Genomic DNA, 18,204 nt, shown 5'->3' with positions numbered 1-18,204 from the left:
GCTGTAGGTGTCACGTCTCCTTGCAGGCTGAAGACCACTCCTACCCAGCATTTCCTTCTGAGCGCAGGCATCGCTGCAGCTCAGCCACCATGATGCCCGCTGGCGGTGCAGCAGTTTGCGCATGCTTTTTTTCCCGGTTGCTTTCCTGGCTCCTCTTTCCCAGTTTTGGATTCTTTTCTCCTTTGTTCTCCCTCACCTTTTTCAAGGGGAAGCATCAGAAATGGGTCCCGCAGCACCTGGGAGGAGCATAAACGCAGTTGGGAGAGCAGAACAGATACGGGTGCTAAAGAACAACTGGCAAACAAGAAAAGTGTCTAACAGGGGACCAAGACTTATGTGGCTATGTCAGGGGACAATAAAAAGACAATAAATAGACGTTTATCAGCTCTTTAGCACCACCCCAAATCAGCCCTTTTCATGCATTTGTGAGTAGATAAAATACATGTTCACTCTCATACATTCAAAGACAGAGGGTGGTACATACTGGATGTCTGAATGCAGAAATGCAATATAATCTTTATCTCCAATATCAAGATACTAGGAGCATTTATTTTAATCTCGTGATTTGTTTTTTAACTTTTGAACTATTTGATGGTAGCACCTCTGCCTTTGCAGGTTGGGAATAAGAGCATGGGAAGATAAGGAGCTTGATGTCTTCAGCCGCCTGCTCTGCAATGATGGTTCCCATTACAAACCCCTCGTGAACAGAGGGGAGATGCAGAAGGCTTAGTCTGTCAGGTGCTGGGGACCAGAATGTTTTAGTTACTGGAAGTCCCAGCAGGAGTGGAACTTTTAATGGAACCAAGATGTCTTGAAGAATTGGAGATGCACCTTCGTGAGCCTAAACACCTTTCCATCTACCTCCAAAAGGGCCCAGTTTGCAGATGGGGGTCCAGATGTTTCCGACTTTCTCCCACAGTTAGCAGAGCTACCACAGCAAATTTTGCAGGGGGAGGTGTTGGGTCTGAACAGACCAATACAGTATTCCTAGGATTTTTATTTTTTATTTCTTTGTGTGTGTTAGGCCAATATCAAACAACTCAATTACCTTTCTCTTCCAGAAAGAAGATTAAAAATCATCATAACAAACACCATGAGTTGGAAGTAAAGAGGTAAGAATTTGAAGAGCTATCTTTTGTCAAAATAATTTTTCCATTCTTAGTATGTTTGTGTTGTTTCTTGCACATTAATGACATAATGATGCTCTTGCAAGCATCTGTAAGTTCATACTACTTGAAACATCGGCAGAGTAAATACTGTAGATGAATCCCAGTGCCTGCTAAAAATTTTTGGTCATTTACAAACTGGGGGGAGAGGTGATTCTTCTTTTTTATCTTCTTCCTTTTTTTTTGCTTTCTTAAGTGAGTTAGACATGGTTCTTTACATGAGATGCCTAGAAGAGGCACAAGGAAGGTGGTTGATCTCCCTCTTAGACCACCATGGTCCTAAAATTGTTCCCCTACTGATCACTATCTGATACGTGAGGCGTTCCCGAGTCTTACAATGGATGTGTTTCACCTGTACCTATGTGTTATTTTTGGAGAAATTCCTTATCTTCAGTGGATTCAAATTTTTTTCAAGGTTCTGTGCCAGAAATTTTGATACAGGAAGATGATTGCTTTGATATTGATTAGCTATCTCCTTATGGGTGAGTTGGTTTCAGTTTTACAAGAGTGAACCTAAGCATCCACATATAATAACTGGCAAGGCTGGGATTTTAAAGTAGTAAATTGTTTGCATTGGTGAAATACACCCAAAATTACTTACTATGTCAATCTGTTGTGGTTATGTGCCATAATGAATTTTCTTTTTTTTTTCTATATGTAAGACTTCTCAGTGATTTATAAGAGCCTGTAACTTGCAGTGATAGATGGAGCTATTTCTCCTCTGAAATATATTTCCTTTTACCTTCCCTGGCTACCTTTCACTTTCTCATGTTGACAGCTTTTAGTGAGGGAGAGAGACCAGCAAGAAAAAATAATTTATCCCTTACTTTCTGATTTGACATTAACTTTGCTTTTTGCTCCCTAAGTTCAAAGAAAAGACAGCAATATACGTAATTATCTCTGAACTCCTGTATGTTCTACAGATTTCCGGGGTTAATTAGCATTTTTTTTTCTTTTGGAGCTGATTGATAGGATCAGATGTTGCATTGACTCCAGTTCTCTCAGTCTTCATTAAATCACTATTTATTTTCAGTCCTCTCTTCAGCACTCCCTAAGTTTTAAGAAGTCATCCCTCATCCACTGATGGCGACTACCATATACTTCATTAACCTTTTGTTCATGAAGGCACAACCAGTCACTTTGACTTCCCTCATAAGAGCCTGCTAGACTGTAAGACAGTAATTTATTGGGCTTTGACTTAATAGGAAGCTCAGGGTAGGAGAGAGATCAGCTGGAGTAAAACCAAAAGCCTGCAAAAGTTTCCTGTCTGGTTTGGCAAAGGGAAAACACACATGATCAGTTATGGGATTTCTCTGACAATTACAGTAAATACGTGTCTTTCAGTGTAAGGGTAGATGGAAACCCCTCTTCAGAATTCATGTTTTGACTTGCTCTTTAATATACTTAAGCTTCCTCTGTGAATCAAAATCTCATTAATGCATGAATTAGAGGTGCCACCAAAATTAACATGCCTTCTGGACAGGCTGTTTTCCTATTTAAGTTTCACGGTTAGAAATCACCAATGGCTTTCCCAGCTACCTGCTTGGCTACCTGCCACCAGAAATGCTCCACAAGTAATGCTAACCGTGCGTGACTAAAATTCCTCCACCGACTTCAGACATCACGATTAAAGGATCTGTGTCTCAGCGCAGGCTTGGCACTGGGGAAATCCCAAAGCGAAGCTTGTGGAGGGGAGTGTTTCATTAGAACAGAGCTGTTGTTGACTGACAGAGTTGAGTCACTCTTCCCAGAAGGGTTCAAAAAGAGGTCAGACACATTAAATGCAGGGAAAACAGGCTTAATCTGTAACTGAGTTACTTTAATCTCTACCATCCCCTTCTAGCACATTTTCACAATCAACCAACCAACCAGTTGATTTTTCAGCATTTGCTTTTTTCCCCCTCCTTTGTTTACACTCCTTTCTAGCTATTATAATTTGTGTCAGTGTTAAAAGGCTTTGACTGAGACTCTGGCCTGTTTTATTACTCCTGGCAAAAGGAGGATCTTTGCCCTGAAAGCTTGCAATTGATAAGAGCAGGCCATATGGGGCTAAGAGAAAGGGAGGAACCTCTCTTTTGATTGAGGACGAGCTGAATTACAGTGAATCGCTTGTCACGATGAAGTGATTCATCCAAGCTTACTTGGAAATCAAAGTGCCCAGCTCTTACAGAGTGCGCTGAACGCAAGATACTCTTGCTGTACTTGCCTGCTTTTCTTTTGTTGGAAATTGGATGGCAGTGGTGTAAACTTTGGTCGGGGAGCCTTCAGGTGGCCAAACTTCACCTTTATTAATATTAATTAAAGATGTTTTAAGTAGCCTAACTCTGCACGGTTTCCTCTGTTGGCGGTCCTCCTGGTCATAGTTCTGCTGGCTTCCCAATCTTGTACTAGTAAAACATATTTTCTCTCTGACGTGTTTAAGAAAATTTTTACTTTGTTCAGGAGAGTTATGAAATACTCCTCTGCTTTACAGTACTTTTAAACTAAAGTAGTGTCGAAGCTCTCAAAAACAACACGTCCCTGCCTAGTGAATTATATTTAAAAAAAGGTTTTCTCTTAAAATAGTAATCGTTTGGGAGGAACGCTGCCCCCTCCTTCCCCACCCCCACCCCGCTCCGCATCTCACCTCCAGATTTTTTTAATCGCAATACCCTGTGATCAACAGCATCAATTAAAAGGTACGCGGTTAGGCTTAACCACGGGTTGGTGTTACAGCTAGATCCAGCCAGAGAAAGACGGGGAGCTTTAACCGCTTCTAATGGCGAGATTTTTCTCACATCGACCGCACGCCACGCCATGCGCGCACCCGCAAAACCTCCGCGCCTCGCCAGCCCGACCCAGAGACGCGGGGCTACGCCGCAGCCCGCCCTGCGGAGCCAGCCCTCAGCAAATGGCGGCCTCCAGGGGGCCCCCGCCGGCTGTTGGGGCCGTTAGGGCCGTTGGGCCCGCAAGCCCCCCATCAGCTTCGCGTCCGCCCGCAGGGCTGCAGGCGGGGCCGAGGGCGGGCTCTGCCTCCCCGTAGGCGGGGGTGGAGGCGGAGCGGGGCCGGTAGGCAGCGGTCGCCCCGCTCCCCTGCCGGTAACCGCCGACCGGCGCCGGCTCGCCGGGTGCGAGGCGGCCCCCGCCAGGCCTGCCCGCCGCCGGCCCCGCTCCTCAGGGACCGGCTAGCAGCCTCTGGCGGCGAGCGGGGCCGGGCGGCGGGGAGCTGCCAGCCGGGCCATGCCGTGTCTGGTGCCGCTCTTCTCCCTCCTCCTTCTCCTCCTCTTCCTCCTTGGCTCTGTCCGGGCCCCGGGCGCAGGTGGGTGCGGCGGGGCGCGGGGCTCTCTGCGGTCGTGGCCGGCGGTGCGGGGCTGGAGGCTGCCGCCCGGCCTGCGCCTCTCACTGCGCCTCCTCTCCGGCGGGCTTCCGGCACGGGAGGCGGCGGAAGCTTGTGAGGCGAGGGCCCGGGTTGGGGCGGCCTCGGAGGGGGCTGGCGAGGGAACAGCGCGGCCGTGACGGTCCCCTGAAGAGGCCCTGGCGGGTGCGGGAGGCGCAGCGGGGCAGGCGGCGGTGGGGAGAGCGGGGCTGTGGCGGATTTCACCCTTTGCTCGCCCCGTCTGTGCCTGGCCCTCTGAAAGGGGACGAGTGCGGGGTTGCAGCTGCTACAGAATCTGCCGTCCTGCGGGCTGCTACCGGCTCGCCTCCAGGGCCGAGGCTGGCCCCGCGGCAGCTGCCAGGCGGTGTGACCCCAAACCCGCTGCCTCTGTGAGAGAGCAGGTAAAAACCTGCACGGGCCCAGCCTTGAGGGGGGATTGACACGGTGTGAGTCGTTGGTGTGGTTGTGGTTTGTGGTGTGGCACCTGTTTGTGAAGTGTACTTGAGCCTCCTCCATTTAATTTTGTGAACTGACGGGTTAGGTGGGATTGCGTTTAGGCTTCAATGTGAATGCTTTGCCATAATGGAAGGGGGGGCTGTTCTTCAGTTCAGGTCTAAGCCATAGCTCACAAGTATAATCCTGGCTTCAGTATGTCTCCCAGCAAGTGTGGAAGAGCCGCGGTGACATGTGTTGAATGAGGTAATGCACACAGCGTGGTCCTTATTGAGGAACGCGGGTACCTCCATGAGTTCAGCATGTCTGCTGTCACGTTTTCTCCTGTACGTCAAGGCCTGGCTGGCCAGGCTGTGACTCTGGCTGTTTGGAGGCAGCTGCCGTTTTGATCCATGTCTGGACTTGTGAGCCCAAATGCCCATGGGTGGGTTGAGGTGAGCTGGGGTACCTGCTGCAGTCAGTGCTGCCCAGTCCCGTCCTATCGGCAGCAGCCAGATTTCCCAGGGAGCTGTTCTGGTGTTCGGCTTGTGCGTAGGGCCTCCTCCCCCTCTGCGCTCTCTCCCTTAGGCACAGTGCACTGTGTTACTTCTGTTGCAAACGGCAATGCTATGTGTTAAAATCTGAGCCAAAAGAATAGCTAGCTGTCATCACCCATCCCCACCTGGCCACTCACTTCTGCTATTCACCTTTTGCAGGCTTTGGTGCTTATCTGACGACATGAGAAGCCAGTTCAGTACACTGGAGCAGCAAAAGTCATAGAATTATAGAATGGTTTGGGTTGGAAGGGACTTTAAGATCATCTAGTTCCAACTCCCTGCCATGGGCAGGGACACCTCCCACTAGACCAGGCTGCTCAAAGCCCCATCCAGCCTGGCCTTGAACACCTCCAGGGATGGGGCAGCCACAGCTTCCCTGGGAAACCTGTTCCAGTGTCTCACCACCCTTAGAGTGAAAAATTTCTTCCTAATACCTCATCTAAATCTACACTCTTACAGTTTGAAGCCATTACTCCTTGTCCTATTACTACATGCCCTTGTAAAAACTCCCTCCCCATCTTTCGTGTAGACCCCCTTCAGGTACTGGAAGGCCGCTATAAGGTCTCCCTGGAGTCCTCTCTTCTCCAGGCTGAACAACCCTAACTCTCTCAGCCTGTCTTCGTAGGAGAGGTGCTCCAGTCCTCTGTTCATCCAAAAACCCCCCAGGCTTCTTTTTTTGCCATTTAGCAAAATGATATGTTCTAATGCTGATGCAGGGGAAGGGATCAGAAATCGTTCAGGAGCAGGAATGGAGGCTGTGAAACCAATGGCTAGGCCAGGCTGAGCAGCTTTCACTTACTGTAACTTGTGGCTTCACACTCTGCTGTATGAAAGCTTTGACTTGCGGCTTGAAGGGTCAGGAAGTCTCTGCATCAGGAAAAAACAATCTGAACATTGTTTGGCAGATGCTTTAAAAGAACTGATTCAGCAAGACCACCTTCCAGAGAGAAAGGATGCAGCATTTCTGCCTTTCCCTGGCTAACGTAGTTTGGGTTTTTCTCGGGTACTTGCATAAGTAGGTATTTTTTTTCTGAAGTGTGCATCTTGTTACTTTGGATCCTACAAACTAATGATCGCTACGGAGTTCAGTGTGTGATTTCAGAAACTTGCCTTGTCAAGTTGAGACATCTAACCGAAATACGAATGTGTTCCTTCAGTGTGCTATGAAAACAGCTCCTCAGTGCACTAATAAGTGCCTTGTGGCGCACAGCACCTTGATGTTCAACTACAGAGCTGTAGATTTGATAATTTTTTCAGTGTTTTTGAAGCTGTTAGAGGAAATTATCTGTTTCTGAATGCTGATATAAAGCAAAATAATCAGTGTGCATTCTTGATTGAGAAGATGAACCAACTTTTCATTGTTTTCCCTTTTTTTTTTTTTAAGAAGGAGATGAGTGAAGAAAAAAAATGCTAGCGCTTGTGTTTCGTTCTGACAGCTTTCTCGAATTTTGTAAAATTAGTTTGTATCGGATGTCTGAGTGCACAGATTACTGATGGTGTGAGATACCTTGCCACATGCGAGACCAGCAGTGAGAGCGCAAGAAAGAATTTGCGTGACTGGGAAGTGAAAACTTTTCTTGAATGCAGAAAAGGTTACTTAGTGGCCTTTAAAATGCACAAGCGATTAACGGTTTAGGTAGTCTTTGTAACTGTAAGGAATCTCAAACAGGTTGGCAATGCTGAATGATCCATCTGAAGCTTAAGGCAATGTGTATTTATTTAAGAGCACTACTCGAAAGTTGAGGCTTAGAAACTAGTAGCACGCCTAATTAAAACTTTGAGAGCTTAACCAATTATTTTGTATTTTGGACTTAAGGTTTAATGCAACTTTCTGAAGATTTGTGTTGTCTCTTTCCTATATGTGAAGGATGTTAAGATCCTGGCATGATGTCTCCTCTGAAAGCACTGTCAGCATCAGTGTGCTGTCTAGTGCTGTGTAACAAAATCAAATGTAGAAATCAAAAAGATAAAACTTTTTAACATTATCCCCATATTACCAAAGAAAACTGGGGCCAGAATTTAGCATAAGTGTTTCATCTTCTGATCTTATTTATGTGAAAATAAGCAAACTGTATCTTAGGAGACTATTGTCTTAAGAACAAAAAATGAAAATCTTATTACATGGGATACCATATCATGGCATGTCACGGTTGTCTTTGAGCTTAGGACCTGTTGACCCAGTATGTTTAATGGTGTAAGTGGATCGCTACACAGACAAATACAAGTCAAGTGTAGAAGGAAAAACTTTCTTGCTCTTTGGACAGGCAGGCAGTGAAGCTGTTGCCCAGCAAGGCTGTGCAGGCTCCGTCCTTGGAGGTTCTGGGACCTGCCTGGAGAAAGCCCTGAGCAGACCGGTCTGATGCCAGAGCTGGCCCTGCTCAGGGCAGGGGCTTGGACTGGAGACCTCCTGAGCGCCGTTCCAGCCTGAGTGACTGCAGTGCTGTGGTCAAAAGTGTTTTTAAAGCATTTGATAAGTGCATTTTCCTGTCTTCCTCACCTCAGCCTACTTGCGTTAATCTTAGTCTCTTTTTTTTTAGCTATCCCGATTCCTTGCTGTTGGTCTCCTTGTCTTTCAGTGATTTTTTTTTTTTTTTGTTCTCCAGCCTGCTGTTTTGCCCTACTTGCCAGCTAACATCTCCCTCCAGCTGCTGCTCCGCTTAATTTCTCATCTGCCTATCTTTACTTCAACCACTCCCATTTCCCCAACCCTTGGTTCTCTGCCTTTTGCTCAGCTGCCCTTCCTCCCACCTTCCACTTGCTTTTTCTACCCCTCCATCCCCAGCTTGGTGCCTGGCCTTTGGCCATGCTCCAATCCAATAAGTGGCTTCCTCCTCCATCCTGCTTGGGCCAACAGGGAAGTGGTTCTTCTCCCCTACTAGAGACACTGTTGGCTCTCTGCTCCTGTGTTGCTTGCCTCCTAACAAGCTGCTGGAGAATGCATGGAGGTCTTCATTCACCCCCCAAGGTTTTATAACACGACCAAATTTGGGTGGACATTCCTACTAGCAGAAGGCACGCCTCTAACAGAGGTGTTTTCTACGTTGTGAAATCAGTTTCAAAATTAATAAAACTTCAGGCTTGCAAGTGGAATGGTGCTCTATGTGTTAGTGAATGTTTAAGTATGAGAAGGCTTTTTTTTCCCCACCTGTTTCTTGGAAAGTTTTGGTGAAGTGACTTTAGCATTTTCAAACAAGTTAGCAGGAGCCAGGTGGTCAGGAAAAGCACATGAGATAATAAAATGTGAGATGCAGACAATTGAAATAGACACGCTTTTGTAATGACAAGTGGCTGTGGAATTTAAAGCTTCATGGCAGAGCTGGGTGAGGTATATTGTTTTGTGCTGGACTCTGTACTTTCAGTGTTATGTTCTGTATGGAAAAAATAAAAGCAGTAAGTTGTAATTTGGTGCTTTGTGGATAGCAGGGACTTAAATGTACTGCTACTAGTGCACCTAGAAATGGAATGCGGAGGAGGAACGGTTTTGCCTGCAAAGCAGTAAAAATGTAATATATGATGTTGGAATTTGGAGACCAAAAGTTAGTTACTGTGTACTTGAATGTTTCAATAATTGTTTTTATCCCTCTTCTTCCTTTAGAATCTCTTCCCCATTTACCAGCACCAAAGGATGTGGTGGTTTATTCCTATAACTTTCATAGTTTGCTGAGGTGGTCTCCCGTTAAAGTGGATAGAGGCTTGGTGTTATATACAGTCCATTTTAAAACGTAAGTAAATAGTTCTAAAAACAAGGAAACTGATTTTGTTCTAATCCAGTAACACAATTGTCTTGTTGTTTTTTTTTTTAAAAAAAGAAAACAACACCCCACAACTAAAAATAAGCATAGAAATGAAAGAATGAGTTATCTGTTACAGATGCTTTTATGTATGTCTGAAAGCAGCTTCTGAAGACTGACAGTCTCTTAGCCTGTGATATGCTCACTAAATTGAGAAAAATCCTATTACAAAAAATCGTCTGGGTTATATTTTAGGTAGTTTCAGTAATGTGCTGATGCTTAATTTGTCCTTTGTTTTGCGTTGCAGAGGGGCTTTTAAGAAGTGGGATGAGATGAACTGCACCCGTATCACCCAGACCGAATGTGGTTTCTCCATGTCACTTAAGGAGCGGCGCTGGACTGTTGTTCTGCGTGTGAGGGCTGAGCTGGGGCAAGTGACTTCTAATTGGGTAGAAACAGATCCATTTGTGGCAGAGAGAAACAGTAAGTGCTATTTATGATTTCAGTGTCTCTTTCAAAGGAGATTTTTTTGAAAATTATGTCTGTTGTCTGTTCTAGACTTTTTTGACTGTTACGTACAAAAGCCAAGTGAGAGAATTTTAAGTGTGTGGTTAACAAAGGCCAGGAGGCCTCCTGTGTTACTAGGAAATTGATACTATTTAGTTTCTCTGTAGTGGGGTTAGCAGTGCGGTCTTTCAAGTATCAAAACAGAAACAGATGAGTTTCCTTGGGTGGTTGAGCCTTACAAGAGCTACGACATATATTTTTTTAGAGTTTTACATTTTCTTATTTCCCTGCTTAGCACTGCTGTATGCATACATACACCCCCTTGATTTGTAGTAGACAGGTAATTTGTACTACCTATTTCTGTTGCACAGATCCCTTTTCTGATAAATATAAACTGCCCTAACTACAGTGTAGAAGGGTCAATGGCACACTTTAAATCCTGATAAATGTGTGAACAAGAGTATTGTTGTTCTTTATAAGATCTGCTCTTTGCCTTGCTATGATTGGTTTCAGAATTACAAGAAAGTAAATGTTGAGTCTAAAAATCCGGCTGAAATGTTAATGAAGCAGAGAAATGGATTTATTAACTCTTTGGTTCAAGTTTCCCCATACCTTGTGAGAAGTAGTGGTGGTCTGTGCTGCAAAGAGTATGATACTTTCCCTGGTGACTTCAGTTCTAAATCTTGGATTTTCTTTAGTAATAAGGAGTGTGAGGGTGAGGAATTGCCCGAATCCTGCACTGAAGTTTACAACTGACATTTCCATAGCTTGTGATGCAGGATTATTTGGGAGTGGGATCCTTTGGGCATTAGGAAAGCACTGGGAATATGCAATGGGAATATGAGACAAAGGAGAGGCTTGGTCTGGAAGAGGTGTTTGTGTGTCTATTCCTTGAGGAAGCAAGAGGAACATTATGTGATCATTCTTGGGTGACCGCCTTTGAGATCAGTTCCTAGACACCAAGACCATGGGCTATACTGTCAGGCTGTTCTCTTCGTTTAATGTTTGGATCAGTCCCGGTCGAGAGGGGAGCTTCAGGAATTTGTGAGGACACAGAACAAGGCGTTTGCAGTTGTACAGCAACAGGAAGTAGAAAGAAACTGAAATTTCTCTATCAATGTAAAGATGATGGAGTCCAATTTTCTCTAAAGTAACCGTGGACAGGGCAGGTTCTGCTGGGTTTTTTGAGGCACAATAAGCAATGATTGCATGGCAGGATTGATTTTTACTGTTAATAGTTAGCCCTTTTTAGTATGCAAGCAGCTGTACACTACTCAAATATTTGCATGAGTGGGGTTTTTTGAGATCCTGGAGTGCTTTACAAATGCTGATAAGCTTAACTGGTGAAAGTCAAAATGCAACGGATAAATGACTAATGACCAATCTATCGACCCAAACAGTGTGTTTTTTAGAGGACATGGAATGTGTGGCAGGCTATTTGAAGGGGGGAAAAAAAGCAAACCAAAAATTGTATCACCATTAACTGCAGATAAATTCAGGTACATTCTAGTGAATATTTACTGAGTTTCCGGGGAAAGTTAATAGGAAACTTTTTTTTTATTATCTAATTTCACTTATGCTTTCAAGTCTTTTTCCTTAGGTTTGTAAAAAAGTAGATATCTTAATATATTAAGTAGATGACAAAATATTGTATTCCCTTTCTTGAGAAAAAAGCTGTTGATATTTAGCATGTTTGCTGAGAGTATCTAAGTAAAGCTGGAGACAGTATGATGAGCTGTTCTGCAGCCCAGAGGTTCACTGCTCTTTCTGTGTTTATTTTCAGCTACTATTGGGCCCCCCAAAGTGAACAGCGTGAATGTAAGCTCTAACTCAGTTCTAATTAGTGTCACACCCCCTTTTAGATCTGAAGCAGGTGATGTTCTTGAGTATCATGTGTCCTACTGGGAGAATGCAACAAGTACGGCTAAAAAAGTAAGAATTCTCTCTAATTTATTTTCTTCATAATGGCTTTGTGCCTAAGAGATATGAGTCAGTGTCACTTGTCAGAACAGCAGAAATGGAGGAAGAAAACTAATGTCATTTTTTTCTCCAGCAGTGACGGTCACCATTTGGAGTCTTGAAAAAAAGTTAATTTTGTCTTGGCACAAGTATTGCTTGTATTACAAAACTTTCAAAAACATCTTTTTTTCCTCCATATGAAACAAAGGTTAAATCACACTGGAGATCAAGGGAGAGAATCCACAAAGTGTCAAAGGTGGCTTTAAAATGACATTTAGATTCCAAAGTTTGCTTAGGCAATTTGGAAAGCTCTGAAATATCCTTCCTCCTTTCCTGTGCTAGGCTTGTTTGTGCTGGCAGCTTCAGTAGCAGGCTGCTCTGGCCTGATGTCGCCTGTTCCTAGGGCAAAGAAAGGCAGAGTTATTAGAAACATGCTGGACGCAGCTGGGATGAGCTGTCCCTGTTCCTACTGACGTGTTGGTCTCGTACACTTATGTTGCACTGTCTGGGGACCTGGTAATTGTGTTCTTGACAGGGCAGTGTTGCAGGGAAGGGATTAAGATACACTTTAAAAAAAATAAAAAAAAAAAAGGAAGAAGATTCAAAAGAACATCGTTCTAAAGTCAAATGTTTAAAAAAAACAGAAGCAGAAAAGATTTTTTTTTTTTTTTTTTTAAAAGACCTTTTGCTTCGAAGACCTTGCTAAATCTGAAACGCCTCCACTTCCTTCCTGTCTTGCACCAATGTGTATTTTTCTGACACGCATAAAATACTTTCATGTTTGGGATTCAGACAAGAAGGCACTCTTGTGTGCTTCTGTCAGCTTCATCGAGGCCCTTATCCTAGCCCCTTACAGGTTAAGAAGTCCCAAAAGACTGTGGTGGCCGTGTGGAGGCTGTGGAGGTTTTGCACTGCCCATCAGCTGTTTTCCTCTTCAGCAGAAGGAGCTGAGATGGTGGGAGCTCTTCACTGACCTACGCTTCTGTCAGCCTCCTCTGATGGTGGAGGCACTTCTCATGGCTTGTTTTTCCCTTCCCCCTTCCTATATTGCGCTCCCTGCCTGAACTCTTACAGAAGCTGCGTCAAAGTGTCCAGCAGCGTAATTTGGGTAAAATGAGGCCTCGCTTCAGTTTCATGCCTCTGCCCCCTTATAGAGGGTTTTAAATGGTCAGGCTTAATTTCATTTAAAGATAATGACATTTCAAATGCATTCAAGTAGGAAAGTTAAAATTTATTTCACTGCTTCTCTTGTTTGGGAAAACTGAATTATGAAAAATAAAATCTGTGCTTTTTGAATAAGAAACTTAAATATGTTGAAGACAGGTCTGTGTTTTTACAGTAATACTTTTTTTTTTTGTATGTGTCTTTTAAACAGGAGACAAAGACAAGCAATACACTATTCAAAATTGAAAATCTAAAGGAATTGACACTTTATTGTTTTAGCATTCGAGTAGAATTGTCAACATATTCAGATGTCCCGTTACTTGGACTGCAAACTGTCCCGGAGTGTCACAGAACTACAGTCAGTGGTATAAATCCGATTTTGTTACTTTTTTTTATATAATGGGATGAATGTACAACACGAGTCTTGGATAGTGTAAGTGGTCAGTTACATACCCATATTTGACAGGAGTGCTAAGAGAGCACAACGAATAGTAGTTCACAATTGCCATTAATGGCAAAATAATATGGAATTTTTCAGTCGGGTAAAACTGTGTTGTACTCTTCCCCTCGTCCTTTTCCTTCGTAGTAAATACTGCTATGGGTATTACCTTCTAGGGAGAAAAAACAAATAGTTGGTCTTTAGAGGACGTCATTGAAGAAGGAGATAGTGTTACTCTTGCAAATCTTCTCCCTCAGCCACTGCCCCCTGCAGGACATGAACGTCCCTCTCCTCTTAGACCTGCCTCCTTCTCTGACATGTCCAGCTACATGTTTTTGTACAAGATAAGACAGAGGGTGAGGGGAGGAGAGCGCATGTGCAAGATAACGGAGTTTGTCCCTCTCTTGAATCTCTCTGTGTGACCACCAACACACAGGCACAACTGATCTTCAGCGTGCTTTAAACACACTGGAAGACGTGTAGATGAAATCTGCTTATGGAGTTTCTGAAGGCACCGCAGGAGCTGGGGTAGTATTGGCCCGGTTACAGTACTTGATCACAAGCCCCCGAGCCTGTGATGTTGGAGCCTGCGACGCTCCCTTTGCTGAAGGGACATGCGTGTTCTGAAAGAGCAGTCCCTGGGATTATTGGCCCTTGCTGGCAACTTGAGGGTGGAAGGGCAGATGGCGTTTCCCGCCTGCCATCTGCCTGCCAGCAGTGGTTCCTCCAGCTCCGCATTTGCCCTGCGAGCGTGTCAAGTAGAAGCTGGCCTTCGGCAGCGTGATTAAGGAGCAGCAGCTCATGGGAGCTGGTGACTTCTAAGTAGAATCACAAAACAAGCTACATCTGAACACAGGTATTTAGAGGGCATCTATAGTAGGGTTGTGATCTTAACCTTGGAAATTATACTTTGATTACCAAGTATAGTAAATTTCAGCTTGCTGTATGTTGTTTGACATTTGATGATGTATAAATATCAACCTACCATACCTATGTTTGTTTGTTTGTTTTTTCTTTTTCAGAGGCAACCAGAGATCGGTATATTATACTAACATTTCTGTTGGTGTTAGCTCTTGTAATTCTGGTAATAGTTGGTTTGTTTCTTCTGTGGAAACACCACAAAACACTTAAATATTGGTTTCAGCCACCTTTAGAAATCCCATCGCACTTTGAAGAGGTACGTGTAGACGTTTTATATTTCTGCCCCCCCTGCTCCCTTCACCCCCCATAAAACACAGTGATGATCTTGGAGTGAATATGAACAAAGCTAGTTGTTGCATAACAGAAATAGATATAAATAATTCTTGATTTAGTGTAAAACGTTACTTTCCTCATATACAATCACCCACTTTATTCCTCTTTTACTCCATGGAATTATTTTTTTCCCTGCACTAAGATACAAATGCTGCTAGAATCCTGTTAGGAAAATGGAGTAAGATTCCCTGTTCCTTGACTACCCCTTGTCCGCCCCTTTCTTTGCTTATTTAAGTCATCAGGCCTGAAACAGTTGCTCACTTGAAGCAAAAAAGCTTTTGTGTGCTGCAGAACATGTACTTGTGACCTAGGTACCTGACTAGAAATCAAATATGGAAAAGCGAACACTGATCATTTTAAGAGCAAGGACTGACTTGAAGACTAAAGACTACCTGGGGGAATGTTCTTGGGCTTTTTATTCTTTTCCTGTAGTTTTAGCAATATTCAAATGAAAAAGTCATCCTGGGACTTTTTTTCTCCTTGTAGCTCACACATTTCTGTACTAAACAGTATTGTTTCAATCCTGTTCATCTTCCTCTTTTTAGTATTTAAACGGGAAGTTGTCTTTAAGGAAGTTCTTGATTTAAAAGTTTTTGTTCAGCATACATTCTATATTTTTAAAAGCTTGTATTTGTTTGCCGTTCTGTGAGGTGTATTTCTTTCTATATATCTGCATGTCAGAGTAGTCGGTTGTACTATGGTAGTTCTGTGATTGTGGAGCTGTTTTTCCAGATTTTTTAGGAGTATGGGTGAATGAACCCAGGCTTTCTCCAGAGTCCCGAGTACATCATTTTCTCTTTTCGTGCTGCCTCAGCTACCGTTTGATGGGGGCTCAGTGGAGGCAGCTGTATCACATATCAAGCAAAGTTATCTCACATAGGGGGGGAAAAAAAAAAAGAAATAAAATCCTTGTGCAGCGTATTAAAATAATGCAGCATTTCCTGCAAAGGACTTGCAAGAATAGAGTCTACTATCGTGTCTTCTGGAGTAATTGTATTAATCTGGAAAATAAGCAGCACAAGTAGATACCCTTGAACAATGGTGAGCCTGGTTTTGGGCAAAACACTGGTAAGAAATGAAGGAAAATCAGTAAATATGCATAATTCTTAAAATGTGTATTTCTAAAAGGGATCAACCAGCCTGTGGCCTCCCCTCTTAAAACATGAGTACAGAATGCTGATTATTTTAAGGCAGTTTTGTATGTGCTCTTTTAGGTTTTCAGAAAAATCACATGCTTCCTTCTTTTACAGAAGGATCTGAGCTTTCAGCGCCTGAGTTATAGGGAGCAGCTCGACCACAGAAATGCCTGCACATAGCAAAGCCAAACTGAGCTTCATTTATGTCTTGAATGTGCTAAAGGGGATGTATTTGAGCTTCCCGTATGAAACATTTGGGTTTGATGCACCTGAAAAAAAAAAAATCCCATTGCTCATTAACCTTGCTGTGATTACAGAGAAAGTGGTGCCTTAATTGAAACTAAGGTTAATTTTGTCCCACAACAGATGTGATTTGAGCTGCAGTCCCATCTCAGCCAGATTCTGGCACCTCTTACAGTACAGGACAAGCTTTTGAATAAAACTACAAGCTACGTCAGTCTTTTAACAATGTGAAGGTGTCTGTGTTCCAGGTGGTTTTATTATATTTATTTTTTTTAATCAAGGGGAAAAGTGTTCAGTGGCAAATTATATTTTTTTTTGGTTCAGTACCTGAAGTGGTAAATGGCTCCAATTCCCTGTGAAACACAACATCAGCTTAGTGATAAGGAGAGTATATGGGGGTGGTGGAAGAAACAGAAAGCGTTTTCTCTGGCCTACGTTTTTTTCTAACACTTCTTTCTTTGATTATGCATTCATTGTAAAGCTGATGACTTAATTTGGGAGGAAAGTGGGGCAGTGGGGAAGTTAAAGCAAAAAGTAACTACAAGAGAAGAATGCCACTGGTATTCTTGTACCAATCAAAGATGCAGCTCCGACTGGCCTGACACCAAACAAAGCAGAATCTTGTATCTCGTTTGCTCCATCAGCGCTTCAGACAAGCTGTCAGTTGCTAGATTCCTGCAGTTGGAGGACACGTCCCCAGCAGTGTAATAAAGAAGCGTTTTCTTCTATGGCTTGTTCTTAACTAGTAGGCATTTGCTTGAACTGACATGAAAAGTCAGTTTTTATTAAAAAAAAGAAATAGGAAACGCAGGCTGCTTTAACTCATTTAAATGGAAGTTTGAATGACTGGTTTATTTTTTTTCCACAGAAATAAGGTGTTTTTAACTTTCTCCTTGTTCAATGTAGTTTCAAGGAATTCTAGAACAGAATATACATTTAGCAGCTCTCCCTGTGAATTCTGGTCTGAAGCAACTTGCCTATAGGTGGTGGTACCTGCTCTGTCTCTGTAATTTCCAATACATCTGTTCTGGGGATAGCTATCTGAACTGGTGTTTCTGGCTCTTTCCAGTATTTGAAGGACCCTTCCACGCCTGGTTTAGATGCGTTGGGCAATTACGTCGAGGACGATCCCCATGATTCTTTATCTGTTGTGTTTTGTGGAGATGGAAGCCAAGCCTGTGGCAGCAGTTTGGATGGTCAAGGTCACACACGCAGCATCTCCAGTGAAACTGAAGTAACTTAAGCAGCGCCCCAGTGAGAGTGCCTGTGCCAAGTCTTTGCAGAGGCTCCCGCCCACGAGCAGCGCCACGTGGCTGCTGGCAGGACAGACAATGGGCTCTGGACAAAATGCGTCCACTGAGACATCCCAAGTGAGATGTTCCTTCCTGAGATTAGCGTGGACCCCGAGCCTTTGTTTAAATGGCTTCTGCTGCGCTGCAACAGCAACTCTGCTCTGCCAAGGAGACTGAGAAAGTGGAATGTGAAAGGGAAATGAACACTAAATTGCCTAAAAAAAGACAGAGGGTTATAAAATGGTTATATTAACATCGTCATATTTCCCACCCCAAATTGAAATAAAGCTTTGAGAAATAATGGCACTTTATGGTAGGATGTAGTACAACCTGGAATTTTTGAGTGAATAATTACACCATGAATTACTTCTGTAGTGGCTTTTGTTTTGTTGCCTTATCGATGAAGTCTGTGTTAGCACTCAAATGCACTATCCACCCCACTATGTTTTTTCTGAATCGTTTTAACTAGACACAGTCTTCTGTGGCAGCTTTTTCCCTCCAGATCAGTGTGGCAGTCTAAAAAAGAAATTTTATAGTACTTTCATTCTCTTCAGCGTGAACCCATGCAAAGAACTGCTCCAAGAAAGACCTCCTGACACATTCATGAGAAGCATTAATCTTCCGCTCCGTCGGTGTGACAATCATTCTTCACAGCAAAACAAACTTTAATTTTGCTCAGAATTTCTATAATGTGTATCAGTAATTATCAGACACTAAAAATCTCTTTTGACTATTAATGCAAAGTTGCCCAAGGGGTGCGTTTTGAGTCCCTTTAAGCAGAAGACTGCAAATTAAGTCTCGCATCACAATCCTGCGGGGTCTGGAAGGTGTCTAATAAAGCACAAAGAATAAATGAACCACTTCCATCCTAAAAAGGTTGGGTTTATTTGTTTGACTTTTTTTTTCTTGGGTTTGATAGAAGTTGTTTAAAAAAAAGAATAAACAACTGTGCTTGTTTATTTGCAAATG

At 43.4% G+C, this 18,204-nt stretch overlaps 1 protein-coding gene across 1 annotated transcript; it reads left to right on the top strand.

The window, feature by feature from the left end:
* The first annotated feature begins 4,178 nt into the window (after nt 1–4,178).
* On the top strand, nt 4,179–18,092 carry IFNGR2 (interferon gamma receptor 2). Its single transcript, XM_063346357.1, has 7 exons — nt 4,179–4,464; nt 9,106–9,232; nt 9,549–9,724; nt 11,532–11,680; nt 13,083–13,236; nt 14,333–14,487; nt 17,013–18,092. Exons 1-7 carry the CDS (start codon nt 4,386–4,388, stop codon nt 17,184–17,186), a joined length of 1,014 nt encoding a protein of 337 aa, XP_063202427.1. The 5' UTR covers nt 4,179–4,385; the 3' UTR covers nt 17,187–18,092.
* The last annotated feature ends 112 nt before the right edge of the window (nt 18,093–18,204 follow it).

Source organism: Chroicocephalus ridibundus, chromosome 1 (assembly GCF_963924245.1).
Source record: "Chroicocephalus ridibundus chromosome 1, bChrRid1.1, whole genome shotgun sequence".
Lineage (NCBI taxonomy): Eukaryota > Metazoa > Chordata > Aves > Charadriiformes > Laridae > Chroicocephalus > Chroicocephalus ridibundus.
The sequence above is the reverse complement of the archived record's forward strand: the minus strand, read 5'-3'. Positions and strand labels throughout refer to the sequence as shown.

Bases quoted from the DNA above. Each gene is read 5' to 3' on its own strand.
- IFNGR2 (XM_063346357.1), top strand. From the start codon at position 4,386: ATGCCGTGTCTGGTGCCGCTCTTCTCCCTCCTCCTTCTCCTCCTCTTC. The intron at 9,233-9,548 runs GTAAGTAAATAG...TTTGCGTTGCAG, and splicing joins TATACAGTCCATTTTAAAAC to AGGGGCTTTTAAGAAGTGGG. The intron at 13,237-14,332 runs GTATAAATCCGA...TTTCTTTTTCAG, and splicing joins TCACAGAACTACAGTCAGTG to AGGCAACCAGAGATCGGTAT.